The sequence below is a fragment of the Aythya ferina genome, assembly GCF_964211825.1.
Source record: "Aythya ferina genome assembly, chromosome: 3".
NCBI lineage: Eukaryota > Metazoa > Chordata > Aves > Anseriformes > Anatidae > Aythya > Aythya ferina.
Window position 1 is genome coordinate 29,275,441 of NC_140298.1, and position 26,100 is coordinate 29,301,540.

General features: G+C 41.3%; 1 protein-coding gene across 6 annotated transcripts in view; it reads left to right on the forward strand.

Moving 5' to 3' along the window:
* KIF26B (kinesin family member 26B) overlaps positions 1-26,100 on the forward strand; it is a 301,650-nt gene that overhangs the window by 210,398 nt on the left and 65,152 nt on the right. For all 6 annotated transcript variants that reach the window (XM_084512195.1, XM_084512198.1, XM_084512197.1 and 3 more), the window contains one exon: positions 25,413-25,619. In XM_084512195.1, the coding sequence (XP_084368321.1) occupies positions 25,413-25,619 (207 nt within the window). The remainder of the gene's footprint in view (positions 1-25,412; positions 25,620-26,100) is intronic.

The window sequence follows — 26,100 nt, forward strand, 5'->3', positions numbered from 1 at the left end:
GAAGACTTCCAGGGATGGTGACTCCACCACTTCCCTGGGCAGCCTGTTCCAGTGTCCAACAACCCTTTCAGTAAAGTTCTTCCTAACATCTAACCTAAAACTCCCCTGGCTCAACTTAAGCCCATTCCCCCTCGTCCTGTCACCAGGCACGTGGGAGAACAGGCCAACCCCCACCTCGCTACAGCCTCCCTTGAGGTACCTATAGAGAGCGATAAGGTCGCCCCTGAGCCTCCTCTTCTCCAGGCTGAACAAGCCCAGCTCCCTCAGCCGCTCCTCGTAGGACTTGTTCTCCAGGCCCCTCACCAGCTTCGTCGCCCTTCTCTGCACCCGCTCAAGCACCTCGATGTCCTTCTTGTAGCGAGGGGCCCAAAACTGAACACAGTACTTGAGGTGCGGCCTCACCAGAGCCGAGTACAGGGGGATGATCACCTCCCTAGCCCTGCTGGTCACACTGTTCCTGATACAAGCCAGGATGCCGTTGGCCTTCTTGGCCACCTGAGCACACTGCTGGCTCATATTCAGCCGACTATCCACCATCACTCCCAGGTCCTTCTCTGCCTGGCAGCTCTCCAACCACTCATCTCCCAGCCTGTAGCTCTGCTTGGGGTTATTGCGCCTGTCCTGGTTTCAGTTAGCACAGAATTAATTTTCTTCCTAGTAGCTGGTGGAATGCTGTGTTTTGGCTTAGAATGAGAAGAGTGCTGATAACACCCCGATGCTTTAATTGTTGCAGAGCAGTGCTTATACTAAGCCAAGGACATCTCAGCCTTTGCTCTGTCCTGCCAACGGGCAGGCTGGGGGGGTGCAGTAAGAGCTGGGAGGGGACAGACCCAGGACAGGTGACCCAAACTAGCCAAAGGGGTATTCCATACCATCTGACGTCATGCTAAACAATATATAGGGGTGGCTAGCCGGGGGGAGGGGGCCGGACTGCTCGGGGTTAAGCTGGGCATCGGTCAGCGGGTGGTGAGCAATTGCATTGTGCATCACTTGTTTGTACATATTATTAGTAGTAGTACTATTATCATCATTGTATTATTATTATTATTATTATTATTATTATTATTATTTTCCTGTCTTATTAAACTGTCTTCATCTCAAAAAAAAAAAAAAAAAAAAAAGAAATTTAAATAAATAAAATAATAATAATAATAATAATAATAATAATAATAATAATACAATGATGATAATAGTACTACTACTAATAATATGTACAAACAAGTGATGCACAATGCAATTGCTCACCACCCGCTGACCGATGCCCAGCTTAACCCCGAGCAGTCCGGCCCCCTCCCCCCGGCTAGCCACCCCTATATATTGTTTAGCATGACGTCAGATGGTATGGAATACCCCTTTGGCTAGTTTGGGTCACCTGTCCTGGGTCTGTCCCCTCCCAGCTCTTACTGCACCCCCCCAGCCTGCCCGTTGGCAGGACAGAGCAAAGGCTGAGATGTCCTTGGCTTAGTATAAGCACTGCTCTGCAACAATTAAAGCATCGGGGTGTTATCAGCACTCTTCTCATTCTAAGCCAAAACACAGCATTCCACCAGCTACTAGGAAGAAAATTAATTCTGTGCTAACTGAAACCAGGACAGCGCCCCAGGTGCAGGACCCGGCACTTGGCCTTGTTGAACTTCATGCAGTTGACCTCAGCCCATCGGTGCAGCCTATCCAGATCCTCCTGCAGAGCTTTCCTACCCTCAAGCAGATCGACACACGCACCTAACTTGGTGTCATTTGCAAACTTACTGAGGGTGCACTCGATGCCCTCGTCCAGATCATCGATGAAGATATTAAAGAGGACTGGCCCCAGCACCGAGCCCTGGGGGACGCCACTAGTGACTGGCCTCCAACTGGACTTGGCTCCATTCACCAGTCTTCACCAGTGCCACTTTTTCACCCTCCCACATTCATTTCAGGGCTGTCTTCTGTTTCCCCTTTTTGGAATCCATCTTTTCCTCTTACACCAACCAGTGTCTTCCCTCCCATCCAGCTTCACCTGTGTGTCCTGCTGACACTACTCGGTTATAACAAGGGAGGAAGATGTCTGTGAGCCGTAGTGGAAGATGGTGATCAAGCAGATCAGGGCAGAGCTCTGCAATAGCAGCTTCACTGATCAATGCTTGCTTACATCTGGTAAAGATCTGGTGCCTAAATTTTATGCACTTCCACCTAACTCACCACATCTTACTTGTTATATAAATAGAAAGGACAAGCAGACAAGTACTTGGTTCCACTCTGGTTACGTGAAAAGAGGAATACAGAAGAACTGTAATCAGTCCAGATGCCATTTATGCAGTAACAAATATCTCTATTATCTGATACTTGAGATATTGCTTGCTAGAAACAGCACTTTATTGGACTTACCAGAGGCAGAAGCTTCCCGCATGCTCAGCTAATGCTGTTGCTCCATCTGTGTGGCCAGAGGGGTGCTACTAGATCCTCCTCAGCCACCCTTCCTGACCTCTATCCACTGCCTTCTAATGTGAGGATCTGCTCCCATTTCTCCCATAACACTTTTCATTTCAGCTGATGCCATGATCTTTATTGTACCTTTAGGATGTATTTATATGTTATGAATTATATTTTACTCCCACACCGGTTTCTCTTTTCATAAACAAGCCTTACAAAAATCTCTGCATTGGGCAGTTACATATAAATTTGAACCTTTGTTTTGTTCATGGAGAGGATAAGGTAAATGATGGGTTGCATTAATAAAATATACCAGTGTATTGCTGTATGTAAACTGGTCCCTCTTGGTATAATATGCCTCTCTTCAGCCCTGTATCAACAAAGTGTTCAACAAGGCATTCATTTAGAAAAGGGGAAAAATATCACCTAGCCTGAAAGTTCAAGCCCAGAGTTAGCACAATGTGAGGGTTAGTGAAGCATACAGACGCTTCTTTGTCTAAACAGTGTGCCAAGGAGAAAAAGGCCAGAAATTACCCACCTGGAATGTGGAAGCTTTGGGACCATAAATGAAGAACCTCGTTTGCACTTTAACAAAGAGTGTGTTTAGAGGTATGCTCGTTATTTATTAGTATGTGCTCCCAGAAAGCAGCACAAAAGCTGAATAGGCTGTTCTGGCTTATATGTGCAGCGGGACATGACAGAGTTCTCATGCTTTTCCAGTTGAACATAACTGTGGATGTTGTGTCAGGATGTATGATAGTAATTCTAGAGAATAATACAGGCAAATCCTGACCTTGCCCAGCCCACCCCTCCATCAAGAGAACTGTTGTCATGAGGAATTAAAGTGCTCCTGAAATGACTTACCATGGCTGTGACATCGTGTTTCTATTTGCAACTCTCTGGAGGTTATCAGCCTTGTTAATTCATGTGTCATGGATATTGTTGAAGTTAATATCACATCACAAATCAAAGTATATTTATAATATTGGTTTAGAAGTCAGATGGTTAGAAACTTATGCATATTAAAAAAGAAAATTCTCATCATTCAGCCAAAAAAGTAATGCTGGATTTTCTGTCATTAAACTGACAGGATGTTATAGCTGCTGTAAATAATACTGACTGCTAAAATCTTTTGGCCTCCCCAGTGTACAAATCAACCAAACATGGATTAACTAGTTTCCTCTGATGCGGTTTGCACTAATCCAATATCCTCTGATAACAGAAGAAGGCCTTTAATTAGAACATTTTGGTTTCTCTTCTGCATATGCTGTGGTTTCTCAGAAATCACTTCTCAACTTGATGGAGTTCAAAGTCAAGTAAACTTTTAAAATCTGTTACCTGAATGATGCCTTGGGACATCCGTGCAGGGCTTTTGATGGGGCATTAGATGCATAACATGAGTTGGATTGCGAGTAATTTGGACATTGCTAGTAACAAGATGGTCAGATTGCCCCTTAGACTTCAAAGCCTGCAGATAGGCGGTACTGTGCCACATTTATTCCCCTGTGTGCTTCACTACATACGGGAATGATGGGAGGGATAATGGGCTCTAGGTGGATCCTGACCTTCCTCTTGTGTCTGCATTTTTTGTTCTCAGTTGCAGGAGCTGCAGGGCTGCTCTGGTACCCCTTCAATGGCCTTTCTAGAAGCCTTTGCTTTTGCATGAGAGGTTTTGGAGTGTTACCTATTCTTTCAGCATTTCCTTTGCTCCTGACATGCTTTTAACAAGTGGTCCCATCTGGGGCTGAGCAGTGGGAGTGCAGATTTCCCATATACGCTGCTCTGCCTCGGGAGCCCCCTACACTGTGGGTATTACATGAAGGTTGGAGCCAGCAGCTCAATGACTTTGTCATGCTGCTGCAGAGAAATACAGAAATGGAGCTGCTTTCCGGGGCTGACAGGCAGACAGACTGGCAGCAGCCATCTGAATTGAATGGTTTCAAGTTTTAACAAAAAAAGAAGAAGGAAGTTATTAAAGGTGGCAGGAGTAGAAGGCAGGCTGTCTGCCCGTCTCTGCACTTTCATCCTTCTCCAGATGACATTGTGATCTTCAACCAGTAACCACTTCCCTTTCTGGTAACGTCACCTTTGCTCTCTTCTGCCCCTTTCGGTCATTAAATTTAAAGCAAAACATTTAGGGGTTGATGAGAGAGAGAAGGAGAGACTGAACAGGAAAAGCAGTCATAATACTTTAATAGAATACAGGCAGGCTGGTGCCTGAATAGCTTTGCTGAAATTTTCTTGTAACGAAGCAGAAAACTGCCCATCAGCACAGATGCCTGAAATGCCTCTGCTTTCTAGTTAAGTTTGGGGAGCTCGTTTAGTGTCTACTACCTAATATGGTCTCAAGAACCTTAAAAAATTGACTCAAATAGTTGGTGCTTTGATTGGTTAGGATTTTTAGTGTGTGTGATTAACTGAACCTTTCGAGGCTGGTGTAATACCCAGAAAACCAGGCTTGCTCCTATTTAGCAATTCAAGAGACTTTCCCCACCTTGGAGGAATCTACAGCTAGTCAGGGAGCACCTTAACATAGTTGTGCTGCCAAGGACGTGCCAAATAATTTCAACGAGGCTTAAGATCTCCACAAGCTTGCCAAGTCTCATGAGGTGTGTGTGAGACCGGCTGCAGCTGAACCTCATCTCATGCTCCCCTGTGGTCAGGTCTGTATCTCCTGGTTTTGAAGCCTAGTGAAACCTCCTTTCTGACTTGCTGGTTGATGTGCTCACTGTCCGTGCCTGGTGTGCTGGGCTGAGGAGAGGTGTGGCTGGGGCAGTACACATTTTGTGGGCTGGCTCTGGGCCCTTGCACCATGCGAAGGGATGTGCAGCTGTCCCGCACGCACGGAGGCTGGTACACAGCTTGGCACGTGGAATTTCATGCACTGGAACAGAAGAAAGCTGGATCTAACCAGGCATCTGCTTTTGACTCCCTTGACAGATGTTTTACGCCCTCAAGAAGTGCGTTATACCCATGTAGGTTTTCCCTTGCCTCCCTCAACAGTTATTTACTGATGGTCCTTCAGTGCATAAACCAGTCTTCCGCATCAGTTGTGGATTGGCTCTGTCACAGAACATTAATGGTTTGAGCAGCTGAGAATCAGAGGAAGGAGGAATAGTGAGGAGAGAAAAGGAAGCTAAATCTCTGTGTTGATGAACATGGTTGAACATAATGAATATTTTAAAGTGCTTTATTTGGGGGGGGGGGGGGCAATGTTTGGTTGATGCACAGTAATTTTACTGTGTAAATTAACATCTTGGATGAACTCAAACTAGAAAAAAAACTCAATTTCTTTTTTTTCCCCCCTTTTTTAATACATTTGGAACCTTTTGAGAAGGTTGTACATAAAGGTTTTGGAGATTCACAGCTTGGGGGAGAGAACATTGATTTTATCATTTTGCGTAGACACACACATCCACAGACAGACGCCAAGTCACTGTAATAGTTTATAACAAACCGTTCTGATCCAGAGAAGTCTGTGTAATTAGATTAGCCTTTGGCCTGGCAAACACTTCATAAAGTTCTGTTAATACAATGTGAGAGAGCTAGTAAAATAAAAAGAGGAATTTATCATGGTCTCAAATTAAAAAAAAAAATGTATTCTTTTTTAATTTCATGGCAATGAATCCACTTGATAAATATATTTTCCAGCTGGTCACAATAAGGGTGTTAAACTAGGAATACTTAACCAACAGTCAGTCTCCATGTTTTTTAAAGCAGTATTTTAAAAATCTCTACAGGTCTCAGATGGGACAGATTTCCATTCCATCATGCACTGAAAAATTGATCTTTAGTGGCAGTTATTGTTGTTGTTTTTATCTTTGCCATCAGTTTGTTCAGTGCTGATTCAATGATCCTGTCCTCTAAATCAGACTGAGAAAACAGATGACACACAGCACCAGGATACAGACAAAGTCCAAAATAGAGGAGAGAGCCTGAGCTCTGGCATAGCACATGGATGAGAGAGAAGCTTTTGCAAAGCACAGCAAGGGTCTATCCCTGCACCCATACCTCTAAAGGCAACAGGAATTTTATCACCAGGTTCAGTGGCAGCCTAATTAGGTCCCTGAAGGCATTTGGAAAATCCCTCTCGACATCTGATGACTGTTCCCTGTGGTGTCAGTGGAAGAGGATGCATCATCTGTCAGTACAAAAGATGGCCTACGTGGAACTTTTTTTTTAGAACAAATTAGTATTGCAGCCTTGCTTTTGTCACCGTGTGGCTGAAGCAAAGTGCAGCCTTGTCGATGAAATACAGCATGAGTTTGTTGCGAAAGCAGACAAATAGCATGGTAAGTTAATGCAATAGTCTATCTCTAGACATCTGGGTTCACACCCATGCTCAGGCCTTGTGTAAAAATGAGTTTGTAGTCCCAGTGGACTCTTTAGCACACCTCATTCACAGTATTCCTGCATGTTTTGGCAGGTTTCCATCTCTGGCCAGAAGAGGCTTAGGGGTAGAATAGCTGTGGAGCTTTTCCAGGTGAGAAATGAAGAGTGCTGATAGACAATTGCAAGAACATTGTTCAGACTGGGTCTGTGGTGAATAGATAGAGATACCACCAATGAGGTGCAGCATTTTTGGTGGTTGTGTGGACACTTCCACTGTGCCATTTGGTCCTGGCAGTTACAGTTCTGCACTTCTATGCCTTCCCTGTGAACCTGAATGATATTTTAAGGAAGGTTCTGCAGGTTCTGGGACTACTTAGCACTTACTTGCTCAGTAACTTAAGAGCTAATTTCGAAATTTGAGGCTATGTTGCACAATGCCTTACTTTTACAAATCTCATTCCTCAGAATTCATCAGGAGAGAGTAGCATTTGGCCTGATTAAGTGTTGAATTTGTCAATTGCTGAATGCTCAGGGCAAAGAGCCGATCTTTTCTCCTCACGATAGTAGAGTATCTTGCAAAGTAATTAAGAGCATACACCTAATGAATCATAGCAATAGGGCCTGAAGAACTGAGTTATATATGAATATATAATGTAGTGGAGGGAGCGAAGGAGGAGAAACCCTGCTTTTGAAGGCATTGAGTACTATGAGGTAGAGATCCAAGGACATCAAATTGTTCCACACAAACTAATCTACATGCCTGGGTGTATTTAGCAAAGATGAAAGCAGTGGTCCATACAGTCCAGTCTCCTGCTGCCTCTATCGAAGACCATTGCTTGGTGATTTCATGCACATTTTAAACTAAGTTTCAAACTACAGCTGCATGGGTAAGGGAAAAGAGGAGGAAGGATTCTTTCCTTACACCTGTGGACAATTAGGTGACACAGTCTGGCAGGTGGTTTGATTGTTCGTAGCATCCCTGTGGAACCATAACTGCAGAACAAATCCTGTTCAGGTCACACCATCGTCCAGATACAAAAAAAAAGCATAAATCCAGTTATACAGCATATACCTTAATAGCCTTATGCAGCAGTGTGCTGCACATTGAAGGAAAGTGCTTGGTATTATCATTCCTAGAGTTCCCCTGCTTGAGAATTCAAAGTGATTTTTTTATTTAACCATTTATCATGGAGAGTTAGAACTAGAAAAGCCAGCTTCATTGCCTTGAAACTTACAGACCTTTCTACTATAGTCCCCAGTATTAAAACTGCAAAGTTCCCAGTGTACAGAGGGCAGCTGAGCTTCAGCATAGGGATTTTGTCCCATTTGGGGAATTATCATACCAGCTGTATTGATGCAGAAGTTGTTCCAAGTGCTTGGCCAGGCATGGACTTTCTTCCTTCCTTTCTCCAAGGGTATCAGCAAGGTTAAAGTAATTGGCTGTGTTCAAGCCTTGGGACAGTGGTTCTGAGGAAAAAGATGGTGGATGAGGTGGAGGAGACTTGCAGGCTAGGTCAAACTTTCAGTCCCCAGCTCCAGGCACTCTTTCCAAAGAGTTTGACTTCTTCTTGCAGGAGTTGTAAGAGGAAACCACTTTTGAGGGATACTGTGGTCATGATGTTCCTTTTGTATTTTTGTTTGTTATGTCTAGTGGAACCTTTTCCTTGAGTCTGAAAAGATCCTGTTAGTCTTCAAGACTTAGATTGATGAGATCCTATGATTACCTAACCTGCCTGAAAGATACTATGTGGATAAAGTCAGTGGGACCAGGATTTCATCTTTTATATTGTGCACTTGTCTGTGCACAAATATCATCAAACATTTTAAAAGCATTTTAAATATCTACCCTTACATTTTTCTTTACAGCAGTTCTGCATACTACATTTTTATTATTTTGCAGGAACTATTTGCAAAGGCTGTACAATTCAGATTTCTCTAGGTTTATAAATGAAAAGCATGATTGTCTTCCTTTTCAAACTCCGGAAAATGCAGGTTCTGGGTAGTGTGCCATGTATGCCTGCTCGTATTCAAAGTTTTCTGCACAAAAATATATTGTCTTTTAGGTTGGATTTTGGGGATTTTTTCTTTAACTCATGTTGTCTTATACAAAGATGATAAATTGGTTTTACTAATGGGGAAATGTGCTGGATATATGTAGACTTTGAGTATGCATCTCTAGAGAGAGTAACGAAGTGTAGATTAGCTCTATGAAATACATGTTAACACTACTTCAAAAAGATATAATTATGTGCTTAGAACTTTTTTTAGAGACACCAATTTGCTCAGTCTTATTTTCCTCATTTTTTTGAAGTCTGATGTGAAATTTTAATAATTTTTTTTTTTTTTTTTTTAATTTTATGCTAGGATTTGCTTTACTTTTTCAGTACTTAAGTGCTTAATACATGTCCAGTTAGTAGGTCTAGTTCTACTACAGCATGAACTTAAACATGTCATTCTTTGTACTTGTAGCTATATTCCTGGTTAGCTCCTCATTGTCATGTCATGCTACTCCCCAGTAATCACCAGATCAGAATATCTAAAAATGGACTGAATTGATTGAAACTTGAACCAATGACTGAGCTAGAAATAGCTGTTTTTTGTTTGTTTGTTTCCAATTGTATTTAATTTATTTTCTGGATCAAAACAAATATGAGATTACGGTAGTCCATAGGTATGGAGAATTTTCATTTCAAAATAACTTTCTGTTTATGAAAATATGCTTTACATTACACATGATAATGTATTTTGACAGTCAGTAAGAGGAAAGTATTTTGTTTTATCAACACAGACATTTAGAATTCATCTAAAATAATGTAAGCATTTCTCAGAAAATTTCAGTCATGGGGATTTTTATTCCTATGCAAAAGAAAACTGTATTCTGGTCAAAGTCTCTGTTATGACAAAATAGAAGTTCGAGTCTTCATTTTTTTTAAAGATGTATTTGAAAGTTGTCAAGTTAAAATGTTTGTGATTTCTTGTAACCAAAAGAGCGTCAACTGCTTATGTTGCAACAAGATAAAGAAAAAAAAAAAGTAAAAAAAAAAAAAAAAAAGTATAATTGAGAGTTCTTCTCTTACCAAGAGAAAAATAAGGCATTTTACAAAATTTGCTGGCTGATCTGAGTTTGCAATTATAGGTTCAGGGAAATAAATGCCACACTGAAGAGGTTTGGCAAGATAGGCTTTGAGTGTACTATCCCTACTGTCTCGAGGAGAGGAGATGACATTTTAATGCCTTCTGTAAATATTTGCAACAGTGAGTGTCAGTTGGCAGAACTGAATGGCTTGAGTTTCGTCTGAACGGGCTGTAGGGGCTGAGCACCATGTAAATCCAGAATGCATTCTTCCCCTGCAGTGCCCAGGGTTTCCAGCCTGATGAGCTGAGGTTTGTTCCAGTCTACAGAGGTATTTAAAGGTGATTAAAATATGTCCAGATAAGAAGTTAGGACTCAAATGTTTTTTTGAGGCTCCAGTTAATAGCAGTTTAAATGTAGTCTGCTAGGTATTAGAAACATCTCTTCTGTTAGGGCTGTAGAAAATAATGGCATACTGAAGCAGCAAATAAACCACCTTTTTCTAATGAAATCACTGGAAAGCCAAGCAGGCTGATGCGTAAAGTAGATTCTATGTATCATATTCAGGCACTGGTGTGCCTCGTTAATTGCAGAAACTATTCCGCCAGGTGAGCTAGCAGGAGGGATTCTGAGTTACCTGGAAGTCATTATAGATAAATGACATCTTCTTCCTCACGCCTTTGTCCCTCTGGTCACTTGCAATATTTCAGAATCCATTTTAGAGGATGTTGCGGTCTGTGGATGTTCATGCAGTAAGAGACACACTAAATTAGGCTCACTGTGCATGTCAGTGAGCTGTACAGAAAAGATTTGAACCATAGACCAGAATAGTTTGGAAAGAGTTATTACAATCTGTCAAGTCAATAATTCACATTTTAGAAAAGCCCTCAGTATAAATTTACAGTTTGGATTCATTTTACAACCTATCAGGTCATTAATCAGGGCTTTGTGAGATCCCCTAATGTAGTTTTATATAATCTGTATTTTTATGTTTTGACATGATGGACTGTAACAGCTTAATTAAAATAATGTTAAGAGGTTTACTGAATCCCGCACTACCGAGGACATCCAGAGTTAGTCACTGCATTGAAAATACACCCTGCTCTGTCTTGTTAGTACACAATGAATGGGATATGTCCTCAAGCATCTTGACAGAGAACACGTTTCTTGCAACATGTAGGCAAATTGGTAGGAATTAATGACAGAGTGAATTTCCTTTACATTGATGAGTTTATATGCAATATTCTTACTCTAGATTGTTTTGAATATTAGCTAATGAGCATTCACATGCAGTCAGTTAAGTTATGTAGCATTTAACAGAAATACAATAAGAGTAGTGGAATAGACGAGGTGGTGTATGAACCATGATAGATTACCATTTATTAGAATCTACATTAGGAAATAATCTGAATCAAAAGCCAGATGTAAATATACCATAAGTGGAGATGCATTCTTTCCAAAGGAAGATCTATATCTTAATTTTGCCTTGTGTAGATACTTTGTAAGAATGAAAAATACTTAGCTATTAGAGAAATAAGCACAGAGATGCATGGTTTGCCTCCCAGATGAGTGTTGCTGTGATGACAGTCTTTAAAAAATGTAGGGCTAATGTATAGCTATAGTGCTGGACGACAAGGGATAAAGATGAGTGCCTCAGAAGGCCAATTAGAAATCCACAATACTTGCCTTAATGTCTGTGACTGTACCTGAGACTTTCCAGCTGGACCGATCTTTGGTCCATTCTGTCTAAATGTGGTACACTGTCAATTCCTGGAACTATTTGGAAGGATTTTGTGTAGTGAAAGAAATGAGGAAAATCCAAGTTGATCCAAGTTTTGGCTTTGGCTCCACCAGTGAAAAATCTGAATATTGTTGTGGTTGGCATGACTCTCCTTTGGATCCTGTCCCAACCCTGGCCACACTCTCTTTCTGTGCTTCTCACATTTCATACTGATGTATATGATCAGTCTGTACTCGTGCAGTCTCACTTACAGAATCATACAGAATCACAGAATTTTCTAGGTTGGAAGAGACCTCAAGATCATCGAGTCCAACCTCTGACCTAACGCTAACAGTCCCCACTAAACCATTTCCCTAAGCTCTACATCTAAACGTCTTTTAAAGACCTCCAGGGATGGTGACTCCACCACTTCCCTGGGCAGCCTGTTCCAGTGCCTCACAACCCTTTCAGTGAAGAAGTTCTTCCTAACATCTAACCTAAAACTCCCCTGGCTCAACTTAAGCCCATTCCCCCTCGTCCTGTCACCAGGCACGTGGGAGAACAGGCCAACCCCCACCTCGCTACAGCCTCCCTTGAGGTACCTATAGAGAGCGATAAGGTCTCCCCTGAGCTTCCTCTTCTCCAGGCTGAACAAGCCCAGCTCCCTCAGCTGCTCCTCGTAGGACTTGTTCTCCAGGCCCCTCACCAGCTTCGTTGCCCTTCTCTTACATCAAGACATACCCTGTTCAGGTTTTGTGGTATAAAACCATCCCTCAACAGACAGGCAGGCAGTAGAGCTGTCTCCTTGTCTACCACACGGTGCTGACTGAGGATCACATTTAGATTTGGAGTGTGAATATTTCATCAAGCTTCCTTCTATGCTGCACATAAAAAATCCACTGTGCTTTATTTGTTGTAGTATCTTCTCCATTTTATCTTCCTGGTATATTTTACCTTGCTTATTTGTTCTGCCTATGCTCTAAAATATTGTGGGAAGATGCTTCTAAAAAGATATATATATATATATATATATATATATATATATATATGTATTTTTTTTTCTTCATTAATCTTTCTATTTTGTGCTGAGTGACAAAATGTTACAAGGCATCAAAGATCATTTCTTCCCTGATACTAAGCTACAGTAGTGACAAGCATGGAGGATAAATTATCTTAAAGTGGAAGATCCTTTTATTGCTCAAGAGAAGGCTAGTTGCTTCAATCATTTGTGAAACCTGTGCACTGACTGCTACTTTCATAGCCACTGTATGGCATGCAGTGCCACCTGTGACAAATAGCAGTGTTACCATAGACATTTCTGTAGTAGGTGGAAAAGGGCTTTTTAAAGAGATGGATTTAAGAACAAATTCCTCGGTGTAATAGCTAGGATACCTCCGCTAGTGACAACAGTGATGTAGTGTCTCTGCAGGAATTGCTGCCCGCCAGAGGCACTGCGGCCTTTGCTGCGTGATCTCAGTTTTGAGAATGCCAGGTCTCGGTGGTGACCCATGGTGACTCATGGTGGCATCACGGTGACCGGAGTGGATTTCATGAGTGTGGAGGAGATGAAGCAGACAGCTCTGTCTCCCACATCCAAGAGTCATGTAATTGTTGCCTGCTCAGCCTCACCGAGGTCTTCCACTTGTTCCTATCCAATGCCAGGTTGTTCTTTCTGTCTGCATCAGAAAAGAGAGCAATCAAATTGTCAGTGTAGTTCAGGCTAGCTAAAGGCAAAGGCTTCCTAGGCTGCTGATCTGTGGATAGGAAGCTTATATGGCTGACATAATTCCCATCCTGGCAGTAGGTGCAATGGCGGGAGCCTTGCTTGGATACAGAGTCCAGAATGAGATTACACTCTTAGCTACTCAAATAAATGATATCTAGAAAACTGATCGCTCTGGGTTTAGGATTTGCTGAGGCAGGATCGCTTTAGCAGCTACAGTAAAATTTTTTAAGCCATACAGGACTGCAGCAAACTTATTAAACTCCTGTTTTCATCATCTTGCTCATATATGTCATAGGTGATTATGTACCTTAACTGTTGCTACTCTGTTTACTGCTGGATGTAAATTATCAGCAAAGGAGGTGGAGTTGCTATATGCTTCTCTATTAGATCATTTACTAAGAAAAATGAAAGCTTTCCTTAACAATTAAAACTACTTACTCCTTCCATACATGCTTCAGGACGAGGTAAAATTCCTACCGTTTTCTTTGTTGTAATGTTTGTCTGATTGCCTCATTAATCTGAGGTTTTGAAACCCAAATATAAATGCATTTTTTGCATCCTGTATAACTAGCGGCTTAGGGACAAAGTACTATTAAGACAAAGTTTGCTTTAAAACAGCTTTTGTAATGACCATTCCATTCATACTCAATAAGTCTTTATTTTGTGTTTTGGTTATGGAAAAAGCTAATTACACTCAACACAAAAAACATATTTGCAGGTCTCAGCAAAGTTCTTTTTTTATAGCTGTTGTGGACAGCAGCTGCAGGCTATCAGTCTGGACCCTTGATAAATGGTTTTGACATTTTGTACAGACACCCCTCATGAAAAAGGATTTTTATTTATTCTCAAATGTTGAATTCTGCATTATTGATCAGGTGCCATTCATTAAAGGCTGCTACTTGCTAGGAAGAATTACACAGTCCCTAAGCTACACACAACATAATGAATTATTCTGCTGGTGAACATCAGCATTAAAGCAATGCTAAGGTTGCATGGTTAAGTGTGCAAAAGTCAGGAAATGGCAGTTAAAGTTGAAAACAACGGGAGTTTCGCCTGAATTAAGATTGCAGAACTATGTCTGAGAGCATATGCAAAGACTACTAGCAAGTGGTAGATATTAATTCCAGGGCAAGTGTTTATAGTTACCCAGTCCATTCACAAACACTGCCGTTATTTATTAAGGCATTTAACAAGGCTGCAAGCAGTGGATGAAATCATTAGTGGTAAGCGGCACCAAGCAGATGAGTACTTTGTGGGCTGTTTCTTGGTTGAACAATGCTACGGAGTTGAATTGATCAAGGTTGAGGGTCAGTAGTAATGCTATGCCATAAACCACAACCATGGGTGTAAGAAGTTAGTTGCTCACTGTGATGTGAGGCAAGTTTCATTTGTCAAAGTACTGTTTCTATTTAGCTTTCCCCTGGGGATTCCCGTTTAGTTTTCTTTCTGTCTATTTATTCGTCTGCCTTTCTGGTTTGGTATCATTTAGCTAGTTACACTTGGTACAAAAAGCACATTTACTGCGCTCAACAAAGTTGGATTTTCTGGTTCTTTGCGGTTGCTTCTGACAGCTGGCTATAGCCGGGTGCTGCACTGTCTGTGTCTGTGCCAGGAGGAAAGATGTACAGTCCTGACGTCGTGGTTCCGTGATCAGACAAACCAGGATCAGTGCTAGGTACACCATACCATCCTCCTTGTCTGCATACTTGTGTTTCTTCCCATGGGAACACAGGATGTGGTGGAGATGAACTGCATTGTTCCTGTAGTCAGATGCATGCCCAAGAACCAATGCTGTAGAGTACAACACAGAGATCATTTGCAGTGGCAACATAGACTTAGATAATATGTCTTTGGATTTTTCTGAGTTAGTAAGAGCATCTCTGTGCCACCAGAAGCTGTGTTTGCTGATCTTCGTCATTAGGAACAAATTTTCTCAGACATGAGAAATTTTGTTGGCTTTACTTGCCTTCAGGGACAAGAGTCAGGTTGTAGTGCCTTCTAGTGGCTACTGCAAATTTCGGCTTCATGATCTATACTGGTCGGAAAGCAACTGGATGTTAGAACTAGTTAAGAAAGGCATAAAGCACAAAGTAAAAAGACTCTGTATGCTGCTTTATTATTAAGAAATCTATTGAACGTTTGCACCATGAGTGTTGTGCACCACGTCAAAAGGGACAGAGTGGCGCTGGAAGAGATACAGAGAAGAGCATCAGGAGCAGTAGGAGATATGGAGGACGTAATGAGAATCAACTAAGGCTTTGCTTACATCATGGGCGGCTGGGGGGAAACATGAGGAGTGCTGTGCAACTCATAGGGACCCAGAGAGCTTAAGACAGCTGTTTCTTTGGATTTAAAGAACTGGGCAGCATCAAATAAAGTAAGCAGGTAGCAGACTCTTTAAAAAAAAAAAAAAAAAAAAAAAAAAAAAAAAAAAAAAAAAAGGAAGATGTTATTTATGAGAAATGTATATAAGGCATGGGAATCCTTGCCAGAAGATGCTGTGGGTGCTAAAAGCTTAGAGAGGCTGGTAAGATTTGGTTCAGGCTACAAGCTGGATCATCAGGGCCTGTGGCTCTCCCCTGTCTCGGAGGACAGAGGGTGAAGGAAACGGACCATGTTGGCACAGTGAGCCAGGCAGGTATTGTCAAGCCACAGCCATGAGGGGACCAGTGGGATGTCAGCACAGCCCACCAGCGTGGGAGGCTCACAGGGTTGGTCCCTTTTGGAGATGGGATATTACAGATTTATGTGAACCTTTAGATTCAGCTTTTAAAGCCTTTTGTTTTCTTGTCCCAAGCGCAGTAAATAATCCTGTTTATTTCAGAGGCATGTGGAATCAAGCCCACCATAAAAATTCATTCCACATACTTCTTTTAAGTCTCAACAAATGTATTTTTAATTATAGATAATATATATCATTACAAATGGATCTCATTAATTCTAAGTGGCTGTCTGCTAAGGCTGTGTAGCTGTTGTACTTCCCTGTACCACTGCCAAAGTAGAAGCATGCAGGTAGTGTTAAATGTGATATAACATGAAAGAAAAGGTAGATTTAATATTATATTTATGCCCTTGGAAATATTACAATTACACCATAGGAAGAGGAAGAACTAGAATTCAGGTAGTCTGTTTAGGTAAAACAAGCATTTCCTGGGACCTTGGATGATTCATTTATTCTTATACTTTATTTCTTCAGTTGGAAAATGAGCATAACTGTAAATAGGTCGTAATCCTGTCAGAAGCTTTTGCAAACCCCTGCAGGATCTTCGGATGGAAGGTTTACTAACCATATAAATAATTTCCTTGCTTAGATACAGAACCTTGGTTTTATCATTTCCTCCTTTTTTTTCCTTTTGTTCATGGATGTTCCTAAAAAGGGTCAAATTCAGATCTCATATGCTTCCAGGTAAATAAGGAATTATTGTTGATAACACTGACATTATACTATATTAAATTTCTTGCTAAAGCATCTAACTCTAATCCTTGAAGTCTCTACTGGATGTTTCATGCCACATACAGCACTGGAGGGTGGTTATGCTCCCCTTCTGGAGACCGTATTTCTTCTCTGAATATTCAAATGCGTATTAGATATCTCATTTAATATGATGACTGTATCTCCTTCCATTTATGTGGACTCTTTAGCAATGCCAGCCCCTTTCTTTCTTTGGGCTTCTTTTTTTTCCCTATGAATTCCCAGATCTTTTTCCTAGTAAGTACCATGAACTGTCCCTTTTATTTACTGGCTGTCATTACCAACTGCCACTCCAAAGCTCTACACATCTTTTTCCACACTTATATACATTAAATTGTAATTTTTCACCTCTTCCAGCTTGGTTTAAATAATGTAAATCCTTCTTATTTGATTGCATTGCTACTCATTATTTATGGTGCTATGCCATACAATGTTATGTGCAGACTGGGGAATCTTCTTTTGTATGCAGTCATGGAGATCATCTTTATAAATAATGAAAAAGCTTACAATTGTGATTATACATCTTCTGTGCAATACCTGTATATACTTTGTCTCCCTAGCACTGAAAAGACGTCTCAAAGGCACGCATAAGAGAAACTTGGTCTTTTATCTGCATTCTTTCCACCGAGATTCTTGTTTCCTGAGACAAAAAACAGAGAGCCTTGTTCATCTGGGAGCTCCTGCTCTCCTGAGAATGTATAACGCGAAGCCCTCGATGCTACCCTCTCTCTAATTAGGCGTGAGATGACCTGCTGGCTTACACTTACCAAGCCACATTGTGTGCACCATTCCCATAGCTTCACAAAGAAGGAAACTGAAACTCGTAGAAGTACTAATTACCAATGAGCATGTCTGAGACACTGCTACTGTTGATATTGCGACTGCTTTCTATCCACACCAGTCATTTCAGCAACCACATCAGTACAGCTCTGGTATGCTGGAAGGGAAGGTTTCTAAGAGGGAACTTTGGGTGGGTGAAGCAAAAATCCCTTTAGTCTTTCTGCACTGTAGTGGGATATGAGCATAGCCTATGAGAAGGAGCCAGGTAATGTGGTGCTGCCTGCTCCTTCCTGCCCTGGAGGCTGATCATAACCCCGTGTAGGCAGCCTTGTCATTGATCACGAGAGGGAGGAAAGGAGTTGCTTAAGGGAGACTCGCCTTACTGGTGTCAGAGATGTGCTTGCTGGGCTTTGTTGATTTCTCTGTATGATCTGCAGATGCCAAGCTGTGTTGGAATATGAACAGAGCAACATTTGGCATATTGCTTGCGTGGGGAGCCAGTGCTGTACTACCTGAGTTTCTTGTATTAAACTTAAAACGAGGGATAGTTTGGCCAAGCTGTACAGTGTTCTGTGGCTAGGATCATAATGTCAATTAAACAGCACCAGGAAACATTCCCCGGGCACTGGCACTCAATCATCTATACTCCTGCATTGATAAGAAGGTCCCTGGCATGATGTTGGGCTGGTAGACCACTCTCCCAAACAGTGATTGAAAAATCAGCACAGGCAAAGAACCACCTTAGTACACCATAGGTCAGAGAATGAAAGTTACAGGAAAATATGCGGGCCATTTTGTGCCAGAAGACAGGTTTTGACATGTTTCATTGCTAGACAAGTATTCCCTATCTGAAGACCCTTGTGAAGTGGTTGCATTAAGATGAGAAAAGGAAGGGGGAAAGGGATGGAAAGCTGTACTCTAAAAGGTCACTGAAGTGAAGCAAAATATTGGTTTGATTTTGAAAGGTAAAGAGATCTGATGCCAAGGAAATGAGGAGCACTTGAAATTCATGGCAGACATCTGTACTTGCTTCTCAGCTCAGAAAAAAATAAACTCTTATTAGAGTGAGAGGGTCAGTGCAAATTTTTGTCAGTAGTAGTATGCTAGAGGCTTAAGGAAGGTATCTGTGTACTTTACCAGTGGGCGCATGGTTATGTATCTGCAGATCCACTGCAGGGAAGATGATTTGCCAGCTGATCCTGTCTTGTTCATGCTGGGACCGCTGAAGGCTTTTCTATGTTTTTCAGTTCTTACGAAAGTATCTGTAACAGTGCCACTTATAGATATTCTCCAAAAAAAGGTGAAATTTCATCCCCACACGTGAGCTCAGTTAGTCTATTGTTGGCTGCATCATAGCTGCAGATACGGTTCTGTGGATGCATGTGGAAAGTGTCAGAAGCTGGGAAAAATCCTCCTCCTGCTTGAGGCAACACACAGATTGCCCCAGCTGTGCAGGTCTGAAATGCAGACTTCCCTCAAAGAGATCAGAAACAAACAAAAGGAAAACAAGGAACACAGAATGTCTTTGGCATGAGGGGAAATTTAGGGAAGGGTTGTTTCCATGACAGGGTGATCCTTATGCCCTTTTTTTTTTTTCTTTTAAGAAGAGAACAAATTTGCAATGCTCTGTGTTAGCAAATGCTGAAGTAGCAGTGTGGGAGCTGAGTAACTGGGCTGCTGGGATGGATGTACATGCTGGTTTCAGATGGTGTAGGTGCTCAGCACTGTCTTTCAGCCGTACCAAATTACAGGGACAAAACTCAAAGCTACTGCTGACACAAACAAGACAGAGGTCACTGAGCCATGCCCTGTGACCTGAACGTATTTCACACCAGATTTTACTGAGTTCATTAATAAAGTTACATCAGGTAATCAACAAAAAGATACAACCCTGATAAGGGCAAGTTCTTAAGATAAGAACAATATCATTGGTGTTTGGTTACAGCGCATGTAAACTACTCCCCTTTATTGCTGGAAGTGCAAATTAGTTCTGCTGCTGTGCAGGATAGGCTTGATGAGCTAGTAAAGGAAATGTTTCCTTACTAGTTTTAGCAATGGCACAAGAAAGAAACAGAGGGACGGTTGTTAAAAAAAAAAAAAAAAAAAGACCTGTGAGCCCAATGATTTTTTTCCCAATTGTTTTCATTGCTTTTCCAGAGTAGTATTTTTTTGCTTGTGGTGATAGTGACAGCCCTTCCCACACTGAATGTGAGTGATCTGGCCTGATTGTTGTCTAATTTCTGCTGAAGTGAGGCACTGATGCCTACAAGAATTACCTTTGTGAGAACAGAAAGGGAGGAAGGAGAATGAGGCCCATGTACACATGCTTTCCTGACCAATATAAATCAGCATAATTTACCCTAGCTTTTTGCCAAATGTGACCAGCAGACTTCTATTAAAACACTGTCCACCCATACAAATCTTTATTTGTCTCATTCTTGCTCTGTTTATCTTAACTTTCCAAATTTCATTTTAGCACTATCATTTAATTGTCTCATAATCTGTAGGAAAGACCCTTGAAAATACTTAAGAGACTGTTTCTCTATTCTCTGGGCACTGTAGAAAGGTTTCTAGCTTTACATCCATCATGCAAAAGCATGTATGTGCTTAAGCACTTGGGATGCCATAGATTTTCCTGTGCTGTAGTGTTTTGTGGCTGACTACAACAAAAATGCATGCCTGCCACCATTATTTACAACTGTAACAGTGAGAAATTACAAAACCCACTCTTCATTAACCTCCAATAAGGCTGTTCCTGCAGCCAGTGATTGCCATTACATTGATGGAGTGCTAATACAGCTCAATAGCCCCAGTTGGCCCGTCTCGCCCATGAGTGCATCACAGCTCCTGCCTCCCACCACTACCCAGCACACGTCCAGCAGAAGCTGCTCAAATGATTGATGAGAAAGGCAGCTCATAAAGGCAAGCACAGTGCCCAAAGCAACAGCTGTCTAGCCCTATCCCTGCAGTAATTAGATAAATGAACCCCAAATGAAATCTTACAGGCAAGAGTAGAAGGAAGTGATAATATCCCCATTGCCTCATTCCAGCCTCTGCTTGTAGTTATTCTTCTTTGGTACGGATTTGACAGAGCTTACCTCTCCCCTCTTCCACACTCACTTCACTGCCGGTCCTCCAGACAGACCCCTGCAGGCACAGGAGACATGGGAGTGTCAGTGGCTGGGGCTGCACTCAGTTTTTTCTCTCTTTTTTTTTTTTTTTTTTCCAATGGCACCAGTTGTTCAAATCTGCAGAGCTTGCTGAACCTTTGTCCTTCTCTGCAGAGGAAGAACATAACAAAAGGTCCATGGCAGGTCACAAATTGAGTTTACCAGGAAAAAAATCCTGCAATTAGCAAATGCCATCTTCAAGAAATAGTTGATGTATTTGTAGGGATACACTAGGTAAAAAAGGAGAAAACAAAGGAATATGGTTCAGGCAGCTGAAATTGCAATGGAAGCAATTAAAAGGTCTGTGTTTATTTTTATGGTACAAAAGCATTGTGATATTACAGCAATGTTCCCTTGATGCTACTGAGTAGTACCCATGAATGAACAGTGACTACTTAATGCCCATATTTACCACATAGAGATAAAATTATGAAAAAAAAGCATATATATGGTTATATATAAATTCAGAAAACACCAATACATCTATGCATTTTTAAAAAATAGTTCATATAATTATGCACAGAAATTAAATATAAATATGTATACAAGAAATATAAAGAAACCATGTTGAGGAAATCTAAGCAGTACAGATCCAATTTTGCTTTTATTTATGCCATCGTGTATCAGGCATAATACTGTGGAAGTACATGACTGTAAAACTCATTCAAGAACAGAACAGTTCCTCCCAGGTAGGAACTGATGTCCGGAGAAGTAAATGGGAGTCCTGTTGGATTTAGTAGTTGTCAAATCAGATCCTGTGATCTCACAGGAGAAAATACATTAACAAATGTTTCCGGCATGAGCAGAATTAAGAAGTGAATTTATGTCCTAGAAGAGGCACAGTAATGATGCAGAACAAGTGACCTTTTCTTTTATTCTCTCTCTCCACTCTTAAGCTAGGGTAATTCTTGCTGAGTTCAGCCAGATTTGCAGGAGTGTAAACTTAGATCAAAATTAGACCCCAGTTGTTTGTTTTACCAGCAGCCCATGTCTCAAGAGAGGGCTTTCATCTCTCCCTGTAGAAACAGTCAGAGGTGCGTCTAAGGCTGGGCGCTGCCAAGACCCGATCACTGGGATTCAAATAAGAATTTCTGGCAGACAGAGTGGTCCCATTAATCACAAGTGGTATCTCTTAAACCCTTCAATTACAAGAGATTAGTGGAGAATTGTAGCATTGGACTAAAGCAGTAATGACACATAGGAAGTGAAGCAGAAAACCTGCTTTCTTCTTAAGAAGAAGTTCAATTTACAGTTTATTTAAATATAAATTGCAAGCATAAAGTAATAGAGTTCTTAAACTTCACTGTTCAGTTAGTTTCAAATTAACCATACTGTACTTCTGCCTTCCCCAGAGCGTCGCTGTGATCTTCAACCTGTCTGTTCCTTAAATTGAACCGAAGTCTTTTAAGTCCATTAAGTTCCTGTGCTATCCCCATAGCTGGCTGAATTACATTCTCCTGTTCTCGCACTGCCTCCCCCGTGGCCAAGATTGCAGGGGTCAGCACGGACTCCAAACCTCCCCCTGCTATCCCCCAGTTATAAATCGCCTGAAAGACTGTGAAATGGCTGTCTTCTCCCATCGTTTGTACTGCTGTAGCTTAGTTGATTTACTGTCATCCTAACTGCTATTGGGAAACATTTTGCATGAATCCTTGGGTTTAAGTTACATGCATAATAATATTTACTAATAGAGTGCCTACCTAACGGCAACTGCCAGTCCTTAGAGGCCCAGGTGCACAGACCTCTTCATACCAGCTGTAAACAAACTGTCTTCAGAATAAGAAGTGGCTCAGTTATCAGGATACCCACGTATAGTCCTTGCAGTATTCCTCTGCCCTCACACACAGGAAAAATTAGATCTGAAAATAAAACTCCCCAAAGCACAGGAAATCAGAGGTTCATGGCAATAGCGTATTTTTCTTGTGAATTGTCTGTATTTGCTAGAGCTGAGGAGCCGAATGGTCAGAAAGTTTATGTCATTAGACATCTCCTGGGACTTTTGAGATGAGCTCCTTTTTATAGTGGTTCATTCGTTTTATCTGATGCTACTAAATTTTTAGGATTTCAGTTAAATTGATCTTTTACTCCAGGGAAAGACAAAACTGATGCTTGAGCTTCTATCACTATAGCTGTTGGAAGTAAGGAGGATTTGCAGTATTACTTTAGTAAGAAGTGACAGGTAGTAGTCTGATTTTGTGTAAAGAGGTTTAAATCAGGGCCCAAAGCTGGTGATGTTATACTGGTACAAAACTGGTAGAGGTTGAAATGAAGCGTCCATACAGTTTGAGGCCAGAAAGAATGTATTCATACCTGTATATGTAAGGTTGTTAGATTTAACCTATTTTCCTTCTAAAAAAAAAACAAAACAAAACAACAACAAACTTACCCTTGGGGTATTCAATTAGCTCTCCTTTGCACATAATGATCAAGGATCTGAAGGATATGGACTCACAGCAGCCAAAGGTGCACATAAACTTACAGGGAAGTAGATTTGTAAAGTAGAGTATTTTATTTGATTTAGTTGAAGAACAGCAGTTAATTGAGTTTCTAACAGATCAGTCTAATATTTTTACAAAGTGATATCTGTTTTAAAATAGGATACAATAGAAAAACACAGCTAATGTAAAATTGAAAATAGGTGAAGACTAATATAGCTGACTTCATGGCGGCCGGCAGCTTCCTCACGAGGGGAGCGGAGGGGCAGGCGCTGAGCTCTGCTCTCTGGGGACAGCAACAGGACCCGAGGGAACGGCATGGAGCTGGGACAGGGGAGGGTCAGGCTGGGGGTTAGGGAAAGGGTCTGCACCCAGAGGGGGGTTGGGCACTGGGACAGGCTCCCCAGGGCAGTGGTCACGGCACTGATAGCAGGAGTTCAAGAATCATTTAGACAATGCTCTCAGACACATGGTTTGAGTTTTCGGTGGTCCTGTGTGGAGCCAGGACTTGGACTTGATGATCCTTGTGAATCCCTTCCAACTCAGGGTATTCTATGATTATATGTCTTCTTTTTTCTCCTCCAGGACTCAGTGTTGCCCTCCCTCCCCTCTGTGGTTACTTGACGAGTGCCTCTCTTCTGAGCTGCCAGGACAACTAGGGCTGAAATAAACCAGGGGCAGTTCATTACAACTGTCTGGGGGTGTTGATGGTCTTTGTCCTCAGTAGAAATTAGCTCTGCTAATTAAATTAATGCCTTGGGCAAAACGCTGGAAGTGGCTTTTTTCAGTTAGGTGTTAGGTTTCATAACTGCTGAGCTGAGTGGTTGAAAAGAGAACCCATGCACACCCAAGCTGCATTCTTCCTCTTTCCCCTCAACTAACCATGTAAAACTGAAATCAGACTCTTGACCATTTTCATCTAGTTACAAGTTGTTTTCCTGGTTTAAATTTGGATTCACATTACCAATTTGACTCACAAGCATATAGAGACAACATTACAAAAATACTGAACAATCTTGATTGATTTCTGATCTCATTCTGTTGTCTTCAGAGGAGTTGTTTAAAAAAATGAATTTTCCCAGATTTGACCTCTCAAACCAGATGACTTATTTACATGTGGGATGAGTTTGGGCAAGCATGAAATGAGGTCTACATACGAAAAGCACCAGTCTCAACGAGGCTGACAGGAGCCACAGCCTGGCCTGACTTTTGGGGCTACAATACCTCCCAGTGTGTTTCTGCCATCCCAGCAGTGGCTGAGTGCCCACCCTGTGCTGAAGTGCCTCTTCATGGTGACTTGCATGCCAACCATGCATGGGTTTTAATACAACGGAGATATAGTTAGAACGAAACAATCAGATAAAAGTTCTGGTTGGCATGAAAGTCAGTCTGCCCTAGGACAAAGTAAATGAATGTGTGGCTAGAAGGCAAAAGCTGGCAGAGAGGTGAGGTTTGCCCTGTAAAGTTCAGGAACTGATTTGTCTGCAGGTAGTGAATTTATGGGAAGAACCAAAACAAGACCGATTATCAACTGTATTATTTACATCTACCAAGTGGCCTACCAAGTGGGCTAATGATGCAGTATAATCTCATTAAATCCATGAAGATGTATTTTTGTCTAGAAATAACGTCTTATGTAGCCATTTAATGAGTTATGAACTAACATGTTTTAACAAATCTTTTATCACTTATTACATTTCACTCCCTTGACGATGATTTCAAAATCTGACCATTAAAACAGGGCTATTTTCACAACTCTTTGATGATGACACTTAGATGTGAGCAGTTCATCTTTTTGCATTTGGATAGAATCAGAAAGGTGTAAATTACAGATCTGGCTTTTATGTGCTTGTCTTATTGATCACACTACTGTGTAGAAACCGCAGTAGTTCTGATAGTTTAGCAGCCTAGATTACGTTTCAGCTTTCTTAATTGGGCCACTAGGGTACAGTTACTTTTCAATTTATACCGAGAGTAAGACAAGGTGATGTAATACTTCATCGTTGTACTTGAGTAACACGGGCACTAAAACACCATGAGGTAGCTTGTAATTCTAACTACATGAGGTGCTTGTTGAAGTAGACAGAGACAAGTTCTGGCTTTGTGCAATGTGCATTGTAGACCAAGTTCTATCTATAATCATTCCCGTGTCTTCACTGACTTCCATGGAGCTACAGCAAAGTGAATCGAGTGGCTTGGGTCGAGTGTTTTGGAAAGTTCATTCAACATATAAGAGTCTAGTGCATCCAACAGTCTCATCAAATGTGGTCATCTTTTTGTGTTTGCTGACAGGTCAAAGTGATGGTGCGCATTTCTTCCACGCTTGCCAGAGACACATCTGAGTCCAGCTCTTTCTTAAAAGTCGATCCCCGTAAGAAGCAAATCACACTGTATGACCCAGCGACCTGTGGAGGTCAGAATGCTTTTCAGAAAAGGGGCAACCAGGTTCCACCCAAGATGTTTGCTTTCGATGCAGTTTTTCCCCAAGATGCATCACAGGTAGGCAAAGTCTGATCAGAACAGTTATCTAACAATAGAACGCACCAGAGCCAGATGGATTTCAGCTGCAACAGCAGTACTTTCAATAGAGTTAGACCAGAGTCAAATTTGATCCATCAGTGTTATCAATAGTGAAATCAATTTATTAAATCATATCTAAATGATTGTGTGCTTTCTTTATTCTTTACTGTAAACAATTGGTCCTAAAATTATACATGCAATAAATATGCTAAATGGTGCCTAGAATGCAAATCCTCCATATCAACAATTTTTGTATATTTTAAACGGATTATTTGGTGTATACAGCGATCTGATCAGAAAGCCAGTTCTCTAATACAATTCTCTATTCATTAAGAAGTCAAGGATTATTTGTACACTGTTTTACTGTACAATTTACAGTAGAAGGTTGGAGATTTTAATCCACAGATCTCCAATCATAAGTATATAATCAGATTTCTCATTTTTATTAGGCTTTGGTTTG